This window comes from Apteryx mantelli, chromosome 11 (assembly GCF_036417845.1).
Source record: "Apteryx mantelli isolate bAptMan1 chromosome 11, bAptMan1.hap1, whole genome shotgun sequence".
Lineage (NCBI taxonomy): Eukaryota > Metazoa > Chordata > Aves > Apterygiformes > Apterygidae > Apteryx > Apteryx mantelli.
In genome coordinates this window covers 23,317,204-23,339,342 of record NC_089988.1, presented here as the reverse complement: position 1 = coordinate 23,339,342, position 22,139 = coordinate 23,317,204, and the positions used below count along the sequence as shown (strand labels likewise).

At 52.3% G+C, this 22,139-nt stretch overlaps 2 protein-coding genes across 2 annotated transcripts; both read right to left on the bottom strand.

Annotated features, from left to right (window-relative positions):
* Nucleotides 1-5,475: 5,475 nt before the first annotated feature.
* On the bottom strand, nt 5,476-6,381 carry LOC136993083 (olfactory receptor 14C36-like; the record flags this gene model as incomplete). Its single annotated transcript, XM_067303098.1, has 1 exon — nt 5,476-6,381. A coding segment is annotated over exon 1 (906 nt), but the record flags the coding sequence as incomplete, so codon positions are not given.
* A 6,443-nt stretch (nt 6,382-12,824) lies between these two features.
* Nucleotides 12,825-13,784, bottom strand: LOC136993137 (olfactory receptor 14C36-like). Its single transcript, XM_067303148.1, has one exon. The coding sequence runs from the start codon at nt 13,782-13,784 to the stop codon at nt 12,825-12,827; it is 960 nt and encodes a 319-aa protein (XP_067159249.1).
* Between the last annotated feature and the right edge of the window lie 8,355 nt (nt 13,785-22,139).

Genomic DNA, 22,139 nt, shown 5'->3' with positions numbered 1-22,139 from the left:
TATAAATTGAAAATGCTGTATAACATCTGTGGCAGGTAAATGTCACTGTGGCCTGGATTAGGTGAAAACCCCCTTTGCAGAGGTGTTTTGAATGTACAATCCCATAGAAGTTTGGTTCCTGCAATAGCATGTGGTCCAGCCCTCTGTTTTGTTACTCTGTAGGACTCCACAGTGGTGGGCTGATAAATGAAATTTGCCCAGACCTTGCCAAAGTCCCAGATGTTCAATGTCTTTCATATTTCTTCAGGAAATCCTATATTTCCTGCTTTTCTCCTGATCTGTCAGGAAGAGACTGCTGCGTGAGGCTGCAGCACCTATAAAAGCGCTATACAGCACCTGACTGGCAGACAGAACCAGAATGGGCCTTGTTAAAATTGTTCTGTGGACCTTGGTGAAATTACTGAGGAGACCCTGGTAAAAACTGAGTGTGCTTGCTTTTAACTATTTTTGGTTCATCTGTTTAAAATTTTGCATGACTGTCCCACAAGGTAAGTGGTGTTTTGACCGTGTAGAAATATGTTGTTTTGGAGTAGTCTGGTATTTGCCCTGAGGTAAATGAAGTTGCTTTTCCCAAGAGCGGGAAAGCCAGTGCGTGTATATATTGCTGTTTAAGGTGGTTGCTTTTTCTGGTTGGCTTCCCCAGAAATGGAAGGAGCCTATTTTGTCCAGCTGAATACTATTGGTCCAGGTCTCTCCCTGGGGGGGAGAGAGGACTGTCAGCCTCCCCATCAGTCCCCGGGCTGGGGCCCAGCAATGGCACAAGGAAATGGAGGCCACTCACTCCATGTCTCCACTTCTCTCATCACCAGGAGATCCTTAACCGTAGCTGCCTGCAGCCCCTCTGGGCAGCCCCTCTCCCCAGGACAGCACAAGAGTCCTGGCCTTGAGGCTCCTCAGGCAGCTCCATTGACACAGCAGCCTGCCCTGAGCTGACACACACAGAAACAGGTTTTCATTTATTCCCCCCCACAGAAGCAAACAATTGCACCTTTGCTTTTCTGCAGGGATGTCCCTGCTCCCCAGAGAGCCTTTCCCCAGGTCACTGTGTCTGTGCTGGCCTTGCTGGCCATTCCTGCAGCCCTCCCCTGTGCTCCCCACAGGACCCCAGGCTGGCAGTGCTGCTCTGCAGGGTGAGCGGGCTGTGGGGCCCTGGGGTGACTCCACCCTGGCTGTGCTGGTCCGGGCAGACCCAGCTGGCCCAGCATCATTGCACCTGACACCCCCCTCCCCAGGGTCTCTGTATGTGGAGGATGCCTGGAGCGATCGCAGGGCATTTCACATTGCTCAGGATGGGGGGTCAGAGGTATCATTAGACCCAGCCCACTGCCTCTCCTGAGATTGCAAAGCCCTGATTTGGTGCATTCCTCAGTTTGACCCTTTACATTTGGGTGACTCCACTTGGTTTTGGGAGTCTCCACTCACTGCCTGTCCCAGGCACACGCTGCCCCTGGAGATCCCCTGTCCTCTTCTGGTAGCTCTGTACTCCCTTCCAGAAGGATAGGAATGTGTCACCAGCCCTCTAATATGTGGGTCAGTCCCTGGCAGCTACCGCTCACCCCCTCCAGGGCCACTGGGCACCCACCAGTGACAGCTGAATCCAGCCCTCATTCCCTCACACATCACGCTATGAGCACATCCTGCTTAGCCCATGGAAAACCCAGGCACAGCAACAGGGCAATTCCCTGAGTGCATTCTTGGCTCCTGCTTGGGAAGAAGAGCCCAGTCTTCAGGCAGTGTACTGATGAAATCCCCTTTTATTACAGTGGTGCTACTTGGGAGGCCAGCTCTGACACAGTGATCAGCAGATTTACAGAAGGACTCTGGGTCAGACAGACAGGGTTCGTGCCTCTGGAGAGGTGGGATGAATTCAAACATTCGTGCACAAACATGGCTATCACAGACAGAACTCTGAAAGCACAAGAGTTGCCTGAGATAAACTGGAAATCACTTGTGAGGAGAGATGGGAAGCTCATTGCTGCTGAAATAGTAAGAGCTGAAACAGTTTCTTCAATGAGTCCTTGACCTCCTTGTTCCTCATGCTGTAGATGAGGGGGTTCACTGCTGGAGGTACCACTGTGTACAGAACAGCCAGCACCAGATCCAGAGCTGGGGAGGAGAGGGAGGGGGGCTTCAGGTAGGCAGAAAATGTGGTGCTGATGAACAGGGAGATCACGGCCAGGTGAGGGAGGCACGTGGAAAAGGCTTTGCACCAGCCCTGCTCAGAGGGGATCCTGAGAACAACAGTAAAGATCTGCACGCAGGACAGCACAAGGAAAATGAAACACCCAAAGTTAAAGAGGCACTAACCACAAGAAGCCCAGCTTCTCTGAGGTAAGAGTCTGAGCAGGAGAGCTTGAGGATCTGTGGGATTTCACAGAAGAACTGGTCCACTGTGTTGCCTTGGCAGAGTGGTATTGAAAATGTTTGAGCAGTGTGCAGGAGAGCATTGAGAAAAACACTGCCCCAAGCAGCTGCTGCCATTTTGACACAGGCTCTGCTGCCCATGAGTTTCCCGTACTGCAGGGGTTTGCAGATGGCAATGTAGCGGTCATAGGCCATGACAGTGAGAAGACAATACTCTGCCAACATAAAGAAGACCAAGAAAAAGACCTGGGCAGCAGATCCTGAGTAGGAAATGGCCCTGGTGTCCCACAGGGAATTGGCCATGGATTTGGGGACAGTGGTGGAGATGGTGCCAAGGTCAAGGAGGGAAAGGTTGAGGAGGAAGAAGCACATGGGGGTACCAAACCAAAAAATGCTCCTGCCAAAGAACTTCTGGGATGATACAGCAGGACAAAGCAGTAGAGGGTTGACGGGGTGGTATAATTCCCATGGACAAAAGGCTTTCCTTTTTCCCCTTCTCCCGAGAATAAAATCCTCAGCTCTCAGGAGAGAAGAAGATGGGAAACAAACTTTGCCACTAACATGGAGGCAGAGAATCTCCTGAGTTCCTTACAGACAGAGGCTGCTCCAAAGGCCACCACCCCAATGGCACCACACCCCCAGGCATGCCTGCCTTGTTGCTGGGCACCCTGCAGCCCCAGGCAGGAGGTGTGCGGGGAACAGAGTGGGGTCTGCAACCTGTAACCCTGGCCACCCAGCAGGTCTGGTGGGACACTGCTTCTCTAGATGAGATGAGACTGGGCTCTCCTGCATTTCCCCAGTGGGAAGCCTGTGTCCCCTCCACCTGGGAATACAGCCCGGCAGGGAGGGCCAACACGGGAAACACAGTCTCTGTTCCGGGGTGTGAAGAGAGAGGGGAGGGCAGAGGGGGATCTGCTCACGCCCTGGGCAGTGATTCCCTCCGTGCAGCCAGTACAGCCCTGCTGATGCCCTGTAACCTGTGGGCCCAGGATGGGTGACTCTGATCTGCTCTGGCTCTAAAGATTTCTCAGCCCTTAAGACCCAGCATGCAAAGCACCGGTCTGGGGACACCTCAGCAGTCAAAGGGGCTGAATGCCTGGCATGTTCCTGAGAACTTCTCTGTAGTCTCAGAGCACTGGTTTGACTCCTGTTGCCCATGGAGCAGAGACTCCTTTTGAGGATGAACTCGCTCACTGTGTCACTCTGAGGACAGGCTTGACCAGGCAGTACAAGTGCCAGCAAGGCCTCAACCCCACAACAGTGTCCTCTGCCCCTCACTCTGCCTTCCAGCCCCTTCCTCCTAGAGGATTTGGGTTGGAAGAGACCACCAGAGATCTCCAGGAGCATGATCTGCTCTGAGCTGGGCTAACTTGACAGTTAGATCAGGTTGGTAGGTGCTTTCTCCAGGAGAGTTTTTTTTAAGATTTCCTGCCTCCTGCCCCAGTGCTACTCAGCTACCATGGTTATTTCTTTATTTTTTCCTTCAACTCATTTGAAATTTCCCTTACTGCATCTTCTCCTTGTTGTCTCTTGTCCTTTCCTCCCCTTGGCCCCCACCCAGACCATGCCATCTACTTTGACTGAGGAGAATCACAGTCTCCCCTCCAAGCACAGCCTTGCTGGGATCTCCTGGGACCATGCAGGCGGGCTGTGGTGGCCATCTCCAAGCAGAGCTATGTGCTACAGTTCCCTCCATGGTCTCAGATGAGAACAGATGGAGACATAACATGACCCATGGCAGAGCTTGTGGGCCGATGACAGGCCAGAGCTGGGGCAACTGACATGAGAAAAGAAGACCTCCAACAGCTCCTCTCCACACCTGGGCAGGCAGTGATGCACCCAGCTGTGCTCCTGAGAGAAGACAGTGACACAGGAAGGGGGACAGTGCAAGCTACAGTGCTGGGCACTGACCGTCTGTGCTGGGTCTGGGAGTCCTGGCAGGTGGTGCTGGTGCCTGTAGCCCTTGAGAAATGCCTGATCCTGCTAGCAGCAGTGATTCCCCTCCATGAAAGTTGGGAGCTTCTGAAGTGTCGTGGCTCCCATCAGCTCCTCATCCCTCCACTGGCCCAGCCCTGCTGCCCTGCATCTGGCCGCACGGCACCACTGTGTAGGCATCACACAGGACAGGGCATGTTCTGGGGTGAGGAAACATCCCCCCACCATGGTCCCCATGACAGCCCTTGGTGCCCCATCCCCCTCGGCCCTCCTGCCTGCCAGAATCCCCCACCCCCTGCCCAGCCGTGTCCCTGTACCCCCTGAGGTTATCAGAAGGCCATGCTCCAGGGTCTGATGAGGTCTGAGCCCAAAGGGAGAGGCCAGGCAGGGCTAGACATTCCCTCTATACACCTGCTGAGGCCAGTAGGTAGATGGAGCTGGTCACATTCAAAGATCACCCCTCACGAGGACCACGGGGAATGGCCAGTGCTGGAAATAACTGGTACGAGAGCCTGGGTGTGTGAGGAGTTTCCTGGGGCAATTTCTCCTCTCCATTCATGCAGCAACAAGCTGTGCTGGATCCTTGCATTGAGGCACCCTGCCTGAGGCCCCCATGGGAGGAGGATGGTCTACTGGCACGGGAGATGGCCCCAGGACCTCCTCTGCATGCTCCCTGACAGCCCTGCAGAAGACCCAGCAGAGGGCATGTCCTCCCAGGGATCACAGCTGGATATCCGGTCCTCCAGCTGGGCATGGAGCCTTGTCTGGGGGTGACTTTTGGTGTAAGGACCAGCACGCAGGGAGGACAGGATTGTATTAAATAAATGTGGTGGGGACAGGGCATGAGGGACAGCAGCTTTGGAGGAAGAGCCCAGGTTTCAGGCACCGCACTGGGTAGAACCTACTTTATTACAGAGATACTGTGAGGGAGTCAGCTCTGACCCACTGTTGGACACAACTTTATATGGGCACCAGGTGAGACAGAGCAGTCTCAGGAAAGGAGGAATGAATCCAAGCATTTCTGTAGCAACATGCTGACAAATAATAACAACAGTATATAATAGTCATAATAAAAATAAAGTGAACAAACAAAGCTCAGTCCTGGTATGGGATATAGGGGAGTCATTTGTGGAGAGCAATGGCAATGTTACCAGTGCTGAAAAATGTCCATGAAATCACTTTCCTCAGGGCATCTTTCAGCTCCTTGTTCCTCATGCTGTAGATGAGGGGGTTCAGAGTTGGAGGCACCACTGCATACAGAACAGTCACCACCAGATCCAGAGCTGGGGAGGAGAAGGAGGGGGGCTTCATATAGGCAAAGATGATAGTGCTGACAAACAGGGAGACCACGGCCAGGTGAGGGAGGCATGTGGAAAAGGCTTTGTGCCGGCCCTGCTGAGAGGGGATCCTCAGCACGGCAGTAAAGATCTGCACATAGGACAGCACAATGAAAATGAAACACCCAAAGCCTAAACAGGCACTAAACACAATGAGCCCAACTTCACTGAGGTAGGAGTCTGAGCAGGAGAGTTTGAGGATCTGGGGAACTTCACAGAAGAACTGGTCCACTGTGTTGCCTTGGCAAAGTGGTATGCAAAATGTGTTCACAGTGTGTAGCACCGCATTGAGAAAACTACTGGCCCAGGCAGCTGCTGCCATTTTGACACAGGCTCTGGTGCCCATGAGGGTCCCATAGTGCAGGGGTCTGCAGATGGCAACATAGCGGTCATAGGCCATGACTGTGAGAAGACAATACTCTCCTCCCAACAAGAAGAAAAGCAGGAAGATTTGAGCAGCACATCCCGAGTACGAAATGGCCCTGGTGTCCCTCAGAAAATTGGCCATGGATTTGGGGACAATGGTGGAGATGGAGCCAAGGTCCAGAACAGAGAGGTTGAGGAGGAAGAAGTACATGGGGGTGTGGAGGCGGTGGTCACAGGCTACGGCTGTGATGAGGAGGCCGTTGCCCAGGAGGGCAGCCAGGTAGATGTCCAGGAAGAGCGAGAAGTGCAAGAGCTGCAGCTCCCGTGTGTCCGCAAATGCCAGGAGGAGGAACTCATTGAAGGAGCTGCTGTTGGACATTTTGCTATGTCCAGGCATCAGGGACTGTGCAAAGAAGAAAAGACATTGAGAAGTTAGCAGAGACTTTTCAAGCAAAGAAACCCCCAAATGTTGCAGTTCTCTCTTGGAGCTGGAGGATGATCACACTCATATCTTGCCCTAGATAGAAACCAGCCCCTGCTGAGAGCACACAACTCCAGTTTCAAAGTGCACAGCTCCTAACTTCTCACCCTTTCTCCAGGCACCTGAGGGAGCTCTCCACACTCCCCTTCTAGCCAAGCACACACAGGGCTCTTTTCAGATGCCCACATACAGCCTCCCACCACCATCTCCATACTCTCACCATCTCTGCACCTTCCTCATGGGGCGCTCAGATATCACAGAGGTGCTATGAGACAGCACTGCCTTTCTAGAGGGCAGAACGCAGGCTGCCAGGACACTATATGGAAACGGTCAAAGGACTGTTAGGACTGGAGATGGATTCTCCTTAAGGGAGAGTCAGCTCATTTCCCAGCCCCACGGACTGCATTTTCTGGAGCTCCACAAGTCAGAAGGGGGCTGGGGCAACCTCATTCCCATGCAAACCCCTCTGCTGCACAACTTGCAGCATCAATGTCTGAACTGCAGCTGAACACCCCCCCCCCCGCCCTCCCCCCCCAAAACCAGAGAGCACAAGAACAAGATGAGGAGCAATATGGACAGGTGGGGAAAGAAGGAGCAGCACCATGATCCTGCTGCCAAGGGAGGCAAGAAGAGAGAGACAGACAGGAACTCAGGAAAGCCTTCACCTTACCAGCTAGGCATGCCGCCTCGCAGGCAGTGGCATTGCAGGGCAGTCACTCTCAGAGTAGACATCTCTGGACCCCAGCTTGGCTAAACAGGGAGCTCCCACGTGAGCTCCAGGGCAATAAGGCAGCATACAGAAAGGGGAAGAAGGGAAATGCTGCAAAGGAGGAATTTAGAAATATTGTCCAGCAAAGTAGGGATGGTGTTAAGGAAGCCAAAGCTCCTCTGCGATAGAGACACTTGTGGGGATGTGAAGTGCAGGAAGAAGAGCTGCTGCTGCTTCGGTGACAGTAAAAGAATAAACAAGAAAATGTGGGTTCACGGCTGAATGGGGCAGAGGTTCTAGTAAAAGCAGATGTAGATATGTGTGAGGAACTCAAGTCCTTCCTGGCTTCAGTCTTCACCAACAAGGTCTTCTGAGCTGTTGTGCCTAGAGTCAGGACTCCCGAGGAGAAAAGCAACCTGCAGTGCCTAAGTCTTGAGTGAGGAATGACTTGCAAGAACTCAACCCCTACAAGTCTATGGGATTAGATGGCTGGCATCCATGGACATTGAGAGGGCTGGCTGCTATGACAGCAAGGCTGCTCGCTGTCATCTTTGAAAGGTTGTGGAGATCAGGGGAGGTCCCAATGAACAGCAGAAGGAATATGTTGTGCCCATCTTCAAAAGCAGCCACAACGACAACCTGGGGAGCTGCAGGCCATTCAGCCTCACATTGATGAGGTGTGTGTCATGGAGCTGTACTTGTGGAGGAGAGGAGAGTAGTGGATGTCCAGTAGACATCCAGGTGGGCAAAAAACTGGTTGGATGATTGAGCTCAGAGTGTTTTCATGAATGGGTCGTGTTTTACCAGGAAGCCAGGTAAAGGTGGGGTATGCAGGGGTATACCTCACATCCTGTCCTGTTTGAAAGGCTCATCAGTGGGGCAGAACAGCCCATGCATCAGGACAGGCAGAGACCTGACAGGCAGAGGAGGGACCCCAAGGAGAAGGAGAAGGCCCTGGACCTCACGGGAATGCCATATGAGTGCATGGTGCGTGCTCACCACAAATGAGGCCAGCTGCATACAGGGCTGTGTTAACAAGAGCCTGGCCACCCAGGCCAGGGCAGTTCTTATCCCCCTTGACTCAGCGCTGGCGCGGCAATGTCTGCAACAGCGTGTCCCAGTGTGGTACGCCCAGTGTTGTAGGAATGGGGAACAACTGGAGAGGGTGCAGAGGAGGTCTGCCCAGACCGGTTTGGGGGCCTGAAGCACATGGCCAGAATGGAGAGGTTGAGGGACCTGGGCTTCTTTAGCCTGCTGAAGTGGAGGCTAAAGCCCATACAATAGTCACCTGTGACTGCTTGTGACAGGGTGGTTTCAGAGATGAGGGAACTTTTCTTGGTAGTGGGAAAAAGCATGAGAAGGGGAAAGAGCCACAGACTGCATCTTGAGAGGTTCAGACTGCACTTCAGGTAAAAGGAACGTCACTTGTAGGGTAGTGCTGTGGTGCAACTGGACACCCAGAGGAACTCTGATCAGTCCCGGGCTTTGTGTTTCAAGGAGCCACCAACAAGGACGGAAGGATTTCAGTAAAGGTGGGGAGATCGTGCAGTGAGAGCAAGGTGCGGAAGCAGCTTGGGTGTGTACACGCTGCAGGGAAAGAGGTGCAGGTTTGGGACAGCTTAGGACAGCCTATGTTGTAGACGACTGAGGGCACTGCCCAGGCTGAAAGCCTCTAAAAGAACGGAGGTCTTTTTCCCTTTCCCTATGGCTGGTGCATCTGCCACCAAGGCCTCTACTTTTGGATGGCCGAATTTGCACAAATCTCAACATAGTTGTGTTGCCACGGTCTTTTAAAGGAGTCCCTAAAAAATCTCACTACGCTTCCTTTTCATTCCCTCCATGGTCAACGAAGTGACTTCATTTTGGGGGACAACAAGGAGGAGTCTGATCTCACCCCAGGCCACTCCCTGTCAATGCAGACATCTTTGGCTAATCCAGTTCTCCAGACTTCCCTTTCCAGTCTACCAAGGGAAAAAGGTTGTCCAGCCCCTTCCTCCTAGAGGATTTCGGTTGGGAGGGACCACTGGAGATCTCCAGGACCATGATCTCCTCTAAGCTGGGCTAACTTGACAGTTAGATCAGGTTGGTAGGTGCTTTCTCCAGGAGAGTTTTCAAAGATTTCTTGTCCCCTGCCCCAGTGCTACTCAAGTACCATGGTTATTTCTTTATTTATCCTTCAACTCATTTGAAATTTCCCTTACTGCATCTTCTCCTTGTTGTCCCTTGTCCTTTCCACCCTTAGGCCTCCAGCCAGACCATCCCACCAACTTTGACTCAGGACAATCACAGCCTCATCTCCAAGCACAGCCATGGAGGGCTGCCTTGTGCTGCCAATGTCCTTACAGAAGCCCTTCAGGTTACCCTCTCCATCCCTTCCTAGATCCAGCTCCAGCCCAGCTCCAGCTGTGCTTTGCCTTGCCTAACTCCACCCCAAAGAAGATGAAATCCTCTCTGCTGCAGTCCAGGGCAGTAACTCTGTTATTCCTCTTACTTCTCCACCATCTCACAGTCACTACTGTGACAGACAATCTACACATTCACATGCCCATCCAGCCTGAGCTTCAGGCAAGAAACCAAGGGGAGGATGGCACCATCTGCTTAGAGGCACAAACTACAGAGGTACAGAAATCACACTGCAGAAAAGCCTGTCGTTTTCACCTCACCGCTGAGGGGATCCAGGCAATGGCCTTTCAGGTGGTTAAAGGTGGATGCCAAGAATTTCCACTGTAATGTAGATATGCCTGAGGCAGTGCCTCCCAGGCTGCCCTTACAGTCAACAGGGAGGAGGAGGTGGTATTCACCTGCCTTCTTTTAGATGCTCACATAAAGCACAAAGGACTCCTGTCCCAGAGACATTTGCTCTGTGCTTGAAATGGGGCCTGAGATCATAGATGTTCAGGATAATTCAGGTTGAAGGGACCACAGGAGGCCTGTAGTGCAACGTGCTGCTCAAAGCAGGGTCAAATATAGGGTCAGAAACCAAAAAATGCTCCTGCCAAAGGACTTCAGGGGTGACAGAGAAGGAGAAGACAGTAGAGGGTTGATGGGGTGATCCCATGGACAAAGGGTTTCCTTCTTCCCCTTCTCCCGAGAATGAAATCCTCAGCTCTCCAGAGAGAAGAAGCTGGGACAAGAACTTTGCCACTAACATGGAGGCAGAGAAGCTCCTGAGTTCCTTACAGACAGAGGCTGCTCCAAAGGCCACCACCCCAATGGCACAAGAGCCCCAGGCATGCCTGCCTTGTTGCTGGGCACCCTCCAGCCCCAGGCAGGAGGTGTGTGGGGAACAGAGTGGGGTCTGCAGCCTGCAGCCCTGGCCACCCAGCAGGTGTGGTGGGACCCTGCTTCTCTAGATGACACTGGGCTCTCCTGCATTTCCCCAGTGAAGCCTGCATCCCTTCCACCTGTGAATACAGCCCGGCAGGGAGGGCCAACACAGGAAACATGATCTCTGTTCCAGGGCGTGAAGAGAGAGGGGAGGGCAGAGGGGGATCTGCTCGTGCCCTGGGCAGTGATTCCCTACCTGCAGCCAGGACAGCCCTGCTGATGCCCTGCAACCTGTGAGTCCAGGATGGATGACTTCGATCTGCTCTGGCTCTAAAGATTTCTCAGCCCTTAAGACCCAGGATGCAAAGCACCGGTCTGGGGACACCTCAGCAGTCGAAGGGCCTGAATGCCTGGTGTGTTCCTGAGAACTTTTCTGTAGTATCCCAGCACTGTTTTGACTCCTGTTGCCCATGGAGCAGAGACTCCTTCTGAGGATGAACTCACTCACTGTGTCACTCTGAGGACAGGCTTGACCAGGCAGTCCAAATGCCAGCAAGGCCTCAACCCCACAACAGTGTCCCCTGCCCCTCACTCTGCCTTCCAGCCCCTTCGTCCTAGAGGATTTGGGTTGGGAGGGACTGCTTTAGATATCTAGGACCATGATCTGCTCTGAGCTGGGCTAACTTGACAGTTAGATCAGGTTGGTAGGTACTTTCTCCAGGAGAGTTCCTAAAGATTTCCTGTCCCCTGCCCCAGTGCTACTCAACTGCCATTGTTATTTCTTTATTTTTCCTTCAGCTCATTTGAAATTTCCCTTACTGCATCTTCTCCTTGTTGTCTCTTGTCCTTTCCTCCCCTTGGTCCCCAGCCAGACCATCCCACCAACTTTGACTGCGGACAATCACAGCCTCATCTCCAAGCACAGCTTTACTGCGATCTCCTGGGACCACATAGGCAGGCCAAGGTGGCCAGCTCTAAGCGTAGCCACATGCTGTGGGTCCCTACACGGTCTCAGAGGAGAGTGTATGGAGACATAACATGACCCAGGGCAGAACCTGTGGGTCGCCACCAGGGCAGAGCTGGGATCAGTAGGCGTGAGAAGAGTAGACCTCCAGCAGCTTCTCCACACCTGGGCAGGCAGTGGTGCACACAGCAGTGCTCCTGAGAGAGGACGGTGACACAGGACGGGGGGCACAGTGCAGTGCTGAGCACCAACCATCTGTGCTGGGTCTGGGAGTCCTGGCAGGCGGTGCCAGTGGCTGTAGCCCCTGGGAAACCCCCGACCCTGCTAGCAGCAGTGAGTCCCCTCCATGACTGTCGGGAGCTTCTGGAGTGTCGTGGCTCCCATCAGCACTCAGGCCTCCACTGGCCCAGCCCCGCTGTCCTGCACATGTCCCCACAACCCCACTGTGCAGGAATCGCACAGGACAGGGTGCATTCTGGGGTGGGGAAACATACCCCCAGCATGGTCCCCATAACAGCCCTTGCTGCCCCATTGCCCGTGGCCCTCCTGCCTGGCAGCCTCCCAGCAGTCCCCAGACCCTGCCCAGCCCTGATCCTGTCCCCTGGGGTAGCAGAAGTCCATGCTCTGGGTTCTGCTGAGGTCTGAGCCCACAGAGAGGCCAGGCAGGGCTGGACATTGCCTCCACACACGTGCTGAGCCCAGCAGGCAGATGGACCTGGTCACATTAAGAGATCACCCCTCACTGGGACCATGGGGAATGGGCAGTGCTGGAAATAGCTGGTGTGAGAGGCTGGGTGTGTGAGGAGTTTCCTGGGGCAGTTTCTCCTTTCTTTTCATGCAGCAACAAGCTCAGCTGCATCTTTGCACTGAGGCACCCTGCTTGAGGGCCCCCATGGGGGAGGAGGATCTACAGGCCCAGTAGATGACCCCAGGACCTCCTCTGCATGCTCCCTGACAGCCCTGCAGAGGACCCAGCAGAGGGCTTGTCCTCCCAGGGCTCACAGTTGGACTTCCAGTCCTCCAGCTGGGCGTGAAGCCTTGTCTGGGGGGGACTTCTGGGGTAAGGACCAGCGTGCAGGGTGGGCAGGTTGTCCGAAGGAAACGTGCTGGGGACAGGGTGCGAGGGACAGCAGCTTTGGAGGAAGAGACATCCTTCAAGGACTGCACTGGGTAGAACCTACTTTATTACAGAGATACTGTGATGGAGTCAGCCCTGACCCAGTGTTGCACAAAATTTTATATGGGCACCAGGTGAGACAGAGCAGTCTCACTGAAAGTGGAATGAATCCAAGCATTTCTGTAGCAACATGGTGACAAATAATAATAACAACAGTAATAATAGTAATGATAAAAATAAAGTGAACAAACAGAGCTCAATCCTGTTACGGGACACAGGGGGAGTCACTTGTGGAGAGCAATGGCAATGTTATCACTGCTGAAAATTGTCCATGAAATCACTTTCCTCAGGGCATCTTTGAGCTCCTTGTTCCTCATGCTGTAGATGAGGGGGTTCAGAGTTGGAGGCACCACCGCATATAGAACAGCCACCACCAGATCCAGAGCTGGGGAGGAGAGTGAGGGGGGCTTCAGGTAGGCAAACAGATCAGTGCTGACAAACAGAGAGAACACAGCCAGGTGAGGGAGGCATGTGGAAAAGGCTTTGTGTCGTCCCTGCTCAGAGGGGATCCTCAGCACAACTGTGAAGATCTGCACATAGGACAGCACAATGAAAATGAAACACCCAAAGCCTAAACAGGCACTAAACACAATGAGCCCAACTTCCCTGAGGTAGGCGTCTGAGCAGGAGAGCTTGAGGATCTGGGGGATTTCACAGAAGAACTGGTCCACTGTGTTGCCTTGGCAGAGTGGTATGGAAAATGTGTTAGCAGTGTGAAGCACAGAATACAGAAAACCACTGGCCCAGACAGCTGCTGCCATTTTGACACAAGCCCTGCTGCCCATGATGGTCCCATAGTGCAGGGGTCTGCAGATGGCAATGTAGCGGTCATAGGCCATGACTGTGAGAAGACAATATTCTCCTCCTAACAAGAGGGCAACCAGAAAGACCTGGGCAGCACATCCTGAGTAGGAAATGGCCCTGGTGTCCCACAGGGAATTGGCCATGGATTTGGGGACAGTGGTGGAGACAGTGCCAAGGTCCAGAACAGAGAGGTTGAGGAGGAAGAAGTACATGGGGGTGTGGAGGCGGTGGTCGCAGGCTACAGCTGTGATGATGAGGCCGTTGCCCAGGAGGGCAGCCAGGTAGATGCCCAGGAAGAGCGAGAAGTGCAAGAGCTGCAGCTCCCGAGTGTCTGCAAATGCCAGGAGGAGGAACTCGTTGAAGGAGCTGCTGTTGGACATTTTGCTATCTCCAGGCATGGGGGACTGTGCAAAGAAAAAAGGAAATTGAGAAGTTAGCAGAGACTTTTCAAGCAAAGAAACCCCAGAATGTTGCAGTTCTCATACAAGCCCCCACATTGCCTCTCTCTTTAATGAGAGTATCTTTGTGCAGCTCCCGTGCTTGAGCTCTGCTTTGCCCTGGCTGAGTGTGCTGTGAGGAGCAGGGACCTCTGCCCATGGGCTCCACAGGAGTCAGTCCTGCTGTAAAGCAGTGGGAACAGGGGAAAGGGGTTGACCAGCTCTGACATTCACAAATTCTGTCAGGTGAAAGCCACTCATCGTGTAGAAGGGCTTTTCAGCATCTTCACTCTGAATTCTAAAGAATGAGGTTTGAGGAACAGAGTTTCAGGGATTTTTTATTTTCTTTGAGATGGTCTTGTGACCCCTGGGGAGTGTTCCTCAAAGGTAGAAATCCTTGGCATTTCCACTGAATCCTGGGAAAAACGGATTCACTGTACATTGTTGCAGAGTGAGGACAGCTAGTCTGTGTATTAGTCTCATTCCCAGCTGCCTTGTGCTTGCCACTATTGGACCTGGAGGATGATCACACTCATATATGTTGCCCTAGAAAGAAACCAGCCCCTGATGAGAGCACACAACTCCAGTTTCAAAGTGCACAGCTCCAAACTTCTCATCCTTTCTCCGGGCACCTGAGGGAGCTCTCCACACTCCCCTTCTAGCCAAGGACACACAGGGCTCTTTGCAGATGCCCACACACAGCCTCCCACCACCAGCTCCTTACTCTCAGCATCTCTGCACCTTCCTCATGGGGCGCTCAGATATCACAGAGGTGCTATGAGACAGCAGTGCCTTTCTAGAGGGCAGCACACAGCCTGGCAGGACACTAGGAAAATAGTCAAAGGACTCTTTGGGCTGAAGATGGGTTTGCCTTAAGGGAGAGTCAGCTCATTTCCCAGCCCCACAGACTGCATTTCCTGGAGTGCAATAGGTTAGAAGGGGCCTGTAGCAACCTCATTCCTATGCAGTCCCTTCTGTTCCACAACGTGCAGCATCAGTGTCTGAACTGCAGCTGAAAACACCCAACCCCAGAAAGCCCAAGAGCAAGAACAAGAGCAGCATGGCCAGGAGGGGAAACAAGGAGCAGCACCATGATCCTTCTGCCAAGGGAACCAAGGAGAGAGAGAGAGAGAGAGAGAGAGAGGCATTCTGGAAAGCCTTCCCCTTACCCAGCTGGGCATGCCACCCCTCAGACGGTGACATCACAGTGCAGTCGCTCTCAACCCCTTTGTCAGGCAGCATGAAATGGGTCCATAACAGGAGAGATGCCCCTCTCCTCTGCTGGAGGTCTGGCTGCAGGGGAGGTGGCTCATGCCCTGCAGTTCCCTCTCATTCCCTGCCCATCTCTGCTGCCTGGAGCTGTCCCTGCTGGCAGCTCTTTCTCTGTCACAACATCTTCTCCCGGTCAGTGCTCACAGACCCCATCCCACCCGCTGGGTGCTCACTTCTGCCCTACAGAAACCTCCTGGATCAGGGCACTTTCTAGGGGCATCTCTGTGCATGCACATCCTAAGGATCAGGTCACATAAACTCCTATGAGGCCACAAAGGTGATGTCGATGCTGTCTGTAGACTAAGGTGGGGATGAAGCGGCTTCCTGAGGTTTCTCACTGACCTATTAATCTGTGAGAGTGAAGGTTTAGGAGTCCCAGTTCCTTGACAAAACAGAAGACTCGTTCCTTCATTCTCCCTGCCACAATTAGGAAACTGAAAGTGCAGATACCTGAAGGAAAGCTCCTTCCCTTTCAAGAAGTCCTTCTCTTGATCTCTTCTTGAAAAGACCCCTTGGATATATCCTGCGCATGAGCTAGAGCTGTGAGCAGCCCTGACCCACGCAGCACCCTCTCAGCAGGAGAATGAAGCTGCCCTTCTGGGGGTCTCTCCTCTCTCCTAGAGGTTCTCCCTGTAGTGCTGTGGGGAGCTCCCTGGGCAGGCTGAGGGCTGACCCTCGCAGGCATCAGAGTCACTCTCCCGGGCACACAGCACCCTGGGGCACAGCGACACTGCTCTGAATCACAGCCCTGCACAGACCTGTGTGTGCTCCCTGGCTTCACACCCCTGCAGCCACCCTTGGCAGAATGGAGCTGCACACCCTGTCCTTGTGACAGTGTGGCAGGGAATCCCTGCTCTGAAGCATATCCCCCTTCTCTGCAAAGGAGAAGCTGGGAGAGACATCCTTAAAAATCTAATCATGTGACTGGAATGATTTCAAGACCCCTCCAGGAACCTCAGTAGCATTTCCCTGCAGCCAGAGACTTACCATGTCAAGGGCTCTGAAGATTTCTCCCACAAGCAGCTCTCCTCTCTCCTCCCACTCCACTGCCTTTCCCTTCTCTCTGCCTTGTCACCTCTCATGTAGCAGCAGCAGGCAGTGCCTGGAGCCCTGCTACTCTTTGCAGAGGAGCTGCTCCTGCACACACCTGTCTCTGGGCAGTGCTGCCCACTTGCCATGAGCTCCCTCCATCCAAGGAGCCCGGCCCCGCTCAGGAGCAGAGGCCCAGTTGAGCTCATGAATCTCTCTGTCCCTTGTGCTCCCTCCTCCTGGGAAATGTTCACTCCAATAAACTAAAATAATCACCAATGGTCCCTCTCTAAGCACTGAAGGAAGACTCATTGCAGCACTACAGATTGTTTCATCAGAGGATGGTTATCTGCAAGAGGTGGAAATGTCCCACTCAGGAAGCCCCGATTCCCATCTCTTAACTAGGCAGGACAGGTAGAAAGTGTCAAGAAGAGAGCTTATTGACACCTGGTTCAGGTGCTGATTCAGATGAGTCAATGTGGGCACCTCATTCTGGTTTGGAAGTCCCTGGGCTGGAGTGGGATTCAGCAAACTCCCATGAACTCCACAAACACACAGCAGGTGGGATTCCCCTTGTCCAAGCTGAAGTGTGCACAACACAGATGTCTGCATGGGAGCTCTTTCTCCAAGCTCCAGTTGTAATCACCTGAAATGGAGGGTGGGAGTCAGGTGCCCACACAAAAACACCTGGTGACATTGGAAGAGACAGAGGTGGTCCCAGGCACGTGCCAGTTTCTGCTTGCTCTCATGGAGCAACTGGGAGACGCATATCCTTCTAGAGAGTGATGTGGGGGCCAGGTGGAGAATTTCCTTGGCCATCTTAGATGACGCTAGATGGCCACTACTGTTAGAGCACCCCTCACTATGATGCTGAGACTCATGGAGATGCCTACAGTGCAAACTGCTAATGGAATTCAGTGCTGACACTTGATGTAATGACATAGAAACAGGCTGGCAGGACCACGTCAGATGCCTGGGGTTTCTAGCATAACATCCTGGCACCTATGGGAAAACCATGCCCCTCTGGAGTGGCTGATGGGCAGACAACCCAGGTTATCTCAGGCTTTCCTACCTGTGCCCAGACAACTGCATCCCACCACCGCCTTTAGGCAAAGTCCATCCCATCTGCATTCAAGCGTGCTGCATAAATGGGAGGCACATCACACCAAGGTCTCTGCTCTAGTCTCTGCACTCTCAAACCCTTCTTGCTCCTCTCTGCCTGAACCTCTTCTCACACCGGGACAATATGGACCAGGACTGGGCTAATGATGACCTCAGGGTGCCAAATCACAGGCTGCCCAGTGCCAGGGACTTCTTCAGTGGCACCTTCTCCTGCCTGGAGATTGGTTCACCTCTGTCATAGGCCCCAAGGTGCTACAAGCCCTTTCCTGCCAGGGCTGCACAGCTCAGCTCTATTTCTCCCTGGCCTTGGGCACTGCAGGCTTTGCTCTCTCAGTGGGAACCTCCTTGCACCATTACATTGCCACCTGCTATCCATGCCAGCATGGCTCTGCTCTGAAGTGGGGCCACTGCACACACAGTGTCCTTGGCTCTTGGTAACAGGCCTCACCACAACCAGTCTGCTCTCTGTGCACACCTGATGCTCTGCAACACTAATATATGCAAATGCATGCAGCCTGGGGTAGAAGCAGGAGCAGATGGAGATGTAGAAGCTTTAACAGGTGTGAAACATCATTGGAATGACTGAGTTGTGGTGGGATCGCTCACATGACTGGAGGGCAATGCTGGTGGGGTACAATGTCTTCAGGAGAGACTGTCAGAGAAGATGAGGAGGGAGGATGTCTTTTGTGTGAAGGGGCAGCTCAGATGTGTGGTAAATGTACTTTACCTCGACTTTAGCAAGGTATTTGACACTGTCTCCCACAATATTCTTGCATGCACGTTAGAATGTTACAGTCTAGAAGAGCAAACAACCGGATGGGTAAAAAGCTGCTTGGATGATCAGAGGCTGAGAGGGCAGTGGTGAATGGGTAGTGCTCTTCCTGGAGGCCAGGGAGAAGTAGAGCATCTGAGGGTCTTTCCAGGAAGATGTTCAGTTTATCATCTGTATTACTTACACGCAGGAGGCAATACTCATCATGCTTGTAGATGACCCCAAACTGGAAGTGGAGGGTTGGGGGTCACTCATATGCTTGAGGACTGCCATTCAGAGGGACCTAGGCAGGCAGGAGGAATGGGCTGTAAGGAACCTCATGGAATTCAACAAGGACAAATGCCAGGGCTTGCACCTGCGATAAACCAACACTCCACAGTGTTACAGGCTGAGGCCTGAGTGCCTGGGGAACAGCTCTGTGAAAAAGGACGTGAGGGTGCTGGGGGAGAGGAGGCAAAACATGAGGCAGCAGCGTTCCCTGGCAGCAAAGAAGGCCAGAAGCATTGTGGGCTGCATGAGCAGGAGCACAGCCAGGAAGTCCAGGGAAATGGTGATCGCCTTCTAGTCAGTATTCATTAGAGCCCATCTAGAACCCTGCATCCAGGTTTGGGTTCCCTGAACAAGAAAGAGGTGGATAACTGGGAGCGAGTTTGGCCAAGGGCCCTCACAGTAGTCAAGGAACTGGAGCACTTGCTCTGTGAGGAAATGGGGCTGGTTCAACTTGGAGAAGAGATGGCTTTGGAGGGATCTCATAACAGCCCTCCAATGGCTATGAGGAGGTCATCAAGAAGAATGGAGGCAGGCTCTTCACCAGGGTGCATGGTGGGAGGACAAGAGACAATGGGCATAAGTTTGTGCAGGAGATAAGGAAAAGCTTTTCCACTATGAGGATGGTCGAGCATTGGAAGTGGTTGCCCAGAGAGGCTGTGCAGTGTCCTCCCTTGCAGGTTTCCAAGACCACACTGGATGAAGGACAGAGCAACCTGGCCTGACACCAGAGCTGACCCTGCTGGGAGCAAGGAGATTGGCCTACAGATCTCCTGAGGTCCCTTCCACCCTGAAGGAGTCCATGATTCTTCCCACTCTCCATCTTCTCTTGTGGATGTCAGGAAAAGCACACAGGTGCCCTGTGACAGTGGAAGCAGGCCAGCTTTCTTGTCCTCCTCCAGCCAGAATTATTCAGATGCAGGGCTTCTTGGCAGGAATCCCCAAGACAGCCCTGATCAGTCCTGGGCTTCACTTTGAATTTCCTTTTTTTTTTTCTTCCACGTCTTCTAAGTCTGTCTCTTTTACCACCCTGATCCCATTCCATACAGCCCACCCCATCCCTGCTCACCCTTAACTCATTGGCACTACTTTGGTTTGTTTTTTTGGTTGGTTGGTTGGTTGTTTTTTTGTTTGTTTGTTTTGTTTTGACACAGAGGAGTTTTGGTCGCGAAGTATCTTGAGAAACTCCGGTGATTTGGACAACAAATACCTCATGAAGATTTACAAGAGAAGTGTCAAGTCCTGTTCCTAGGCAGTAATAAACCCATCCATGAGGAGAGGTTGAGGGACCTGGGCTTCTTTAGCCTGCTGAAGTGGAGGCAAAGGGCAGTATAGGAGCAGCCTGTGACTGCTCGAAGGGTGGTTTCAGAGATGATAGATGTTTTCTTAGGATAGGTAAACAGCATGGGAAGGGGAAAGATCCACAAACTGCATCTTGTGAGGTTCAGACTGGACTTCAGGTCAAAAGAATGTCACTCGTAGGGTAGTGCTGTGGTGCAACAGGTCACCCAGAGGGAGTCTGGGATCAGCCCCTGCCTTTGTGTTTCAAGGAAAAGCAAGGGAGGACAGGAAGACATCAGGAGAGGTGGGGAGATCCCAGAGTGAGAGCAAGGTGGGGAAGCAGCTTGGGTGTGTACAGGCTGCAGGGAAACAGGCACAGGCATGGGAAAGCACAGGACAGCCTGTGGTGGAGATGGCCGAGGGCACTGCCAAGGCTGAAAGCTCCCAACACAGCTAGGTCTTTGTCCTTTTGGCTATAGCTGGTGTCTCTGACACCAAGGCCCATGAAAAGACGCTGTTTCCTTAAAGCACTGTGGCCTTGCTGCCTCCCTGTCCCTTGGGAGTCCAGGAGGTGCTGTATCATGCTCCTGTACTCGGCATTGTGCACCCCACCCTCACACTGCCCCCAGGAAGAGCCCTGAGCAATGCAGGATGGAAAGCATAACCCTATCCAGGGGCTGGCTGTCAGTTCCTGCTCACTCTGCTTGGTAACACACATCAAGGTGGACTTGGCATCACAGCCACCCTCACATTGCCTTTGCCTACCTGCAATCAGGGCCTCCAACTTTTGGCTCTAATCAGCCCCGGGGGAGGTTTTGTCGGTAATGGCCCTCAGTGGGACCCATTATCTTTCCAAGAAACTTCCGATTTGCTTCTTGAGAGGTTTCTTCAGTCTCTTCTCAGCATCTGAGGTTCATGGGCTTAGCACCAGATACAGCCGAACGGTCTTAAAATGCAAATAAACCCTAAGGAGCCATGCCTCTTTCCATAATTTTCTTCAGCACTTCAATTCTTGTGTCGCTAATTGGAAAGTTTGCAGCAGTGTATTGAAATTAGGCAGATTTCAATGAGCACCTGAAAAAGAAAGATGTCTGCTTCTTAAGCTTTCTTGATTCTTCACTTTTCAGAATAAGTCATACCCACATTCCCCAATTCATACTGATCCACAGTGTCTCCTAATGAAGTCAGGGCATGTAGGCAAAGCAGTATTTTTGATAGGAGACCTGTATGGAGAACCTTCCTCCCCAGCTCCCCAGCCCTGCCATTGCCCTCAGCAGCCACTGGGGACTTCACGTCACTCTTGTGAAAATTGAACCTTTTTCCTCTCAAGGCTGTAGCTGAATGGTGCAGCTCATGTGCACCAGTTCCCACCTGCTTTCCTTCGAGAACTAGCTGCAGACAGACACAGAAGGGTTTGTCTTAATTGCAAACAAACAAATTATAATTTGGAACAGTTTAATAAAAGATACAAAAAAGCACTCCTCAACTGTATGCCAAGTCCACGCTGCCTCCAGTGAGGTCCACTGCCCACAAGGCATAACCTGCCTTGAAATGCTTTCCACAGATAGATAGGAAAGGATTGACAAGAAACGCAACAAAGGAGCTGGCTAAAGAGACAAGGAGACTTCTGAAAGACGAGGCAAGCTTCAGACTCCAGCAGCTCAGAGCAGCAACTGGAGAGATGAGAGGTACCTGAATGATAAAGAGCAAGGGGAGGAGGAAAACTGGGAAACTCTGGAAAATGCCTATGCCCAGAGAGTCTGATGCAAAGATGACTTTAGAAATGATCAGTTTAATCAGGACATGTGGAAATATGTGAGAGATCACTGAGATTACATCCATAGCCTAATAGACAGAGCAGTGGAAACATAAGGTCAAGGGCAGATCGATATTTCTTCTCCCCAGATTCATACCCTTCCTGAAGATTTCCACTCTTTCATCATAGGAAAACACTGACATTAAAATTAGCCAATCATTTGAACTGAGGAAAGGGTGTTCCTATTTTTGAAATGTTGAAAACAGTTCTTCACCTTTCCAGGCAGAGCTCAGCTGTCCAACCACGAGCACCCAGGGGCACTTGGAGAGGCCCCAGTGTCTCTGGGGGACCTGCCTGGGCCTGGCAGCTCTCACAGGGGACCTGCAGGAGACCAGAGCCCCTCGGAGCTGCAGATGGAGGCTGGGCAGAGGGGACCAGGGCACCTACAATGGCAACAGCCATCCATCACCCTGTGACTGCATCCAACCCCAGCTCTGAAAATCACTTTCCCCTTCAAAAAAAGAAAGAAAAGAATCTCCCCAAAAGACCAGTGTTTCAAAAAAGAACCAAACAAAAAAGATAAGTAAAAAAAGAAGAAAATAAGAACACAATGATAATAAGAAAATTAAGAACACAAAGAAGTTTGTAATGCTGAAAAGTGCAACAAATCTTTTTTTTATTTTAGATAATTATCTAATTTCTTTCTTCTTTCTTTTTTATTGGCAATTTCTAAAGATTTCTTCTATAATAAGGCCTACACTATTAAAAAGGATAGTTCTGTGTCTCGCACAAGTCCACT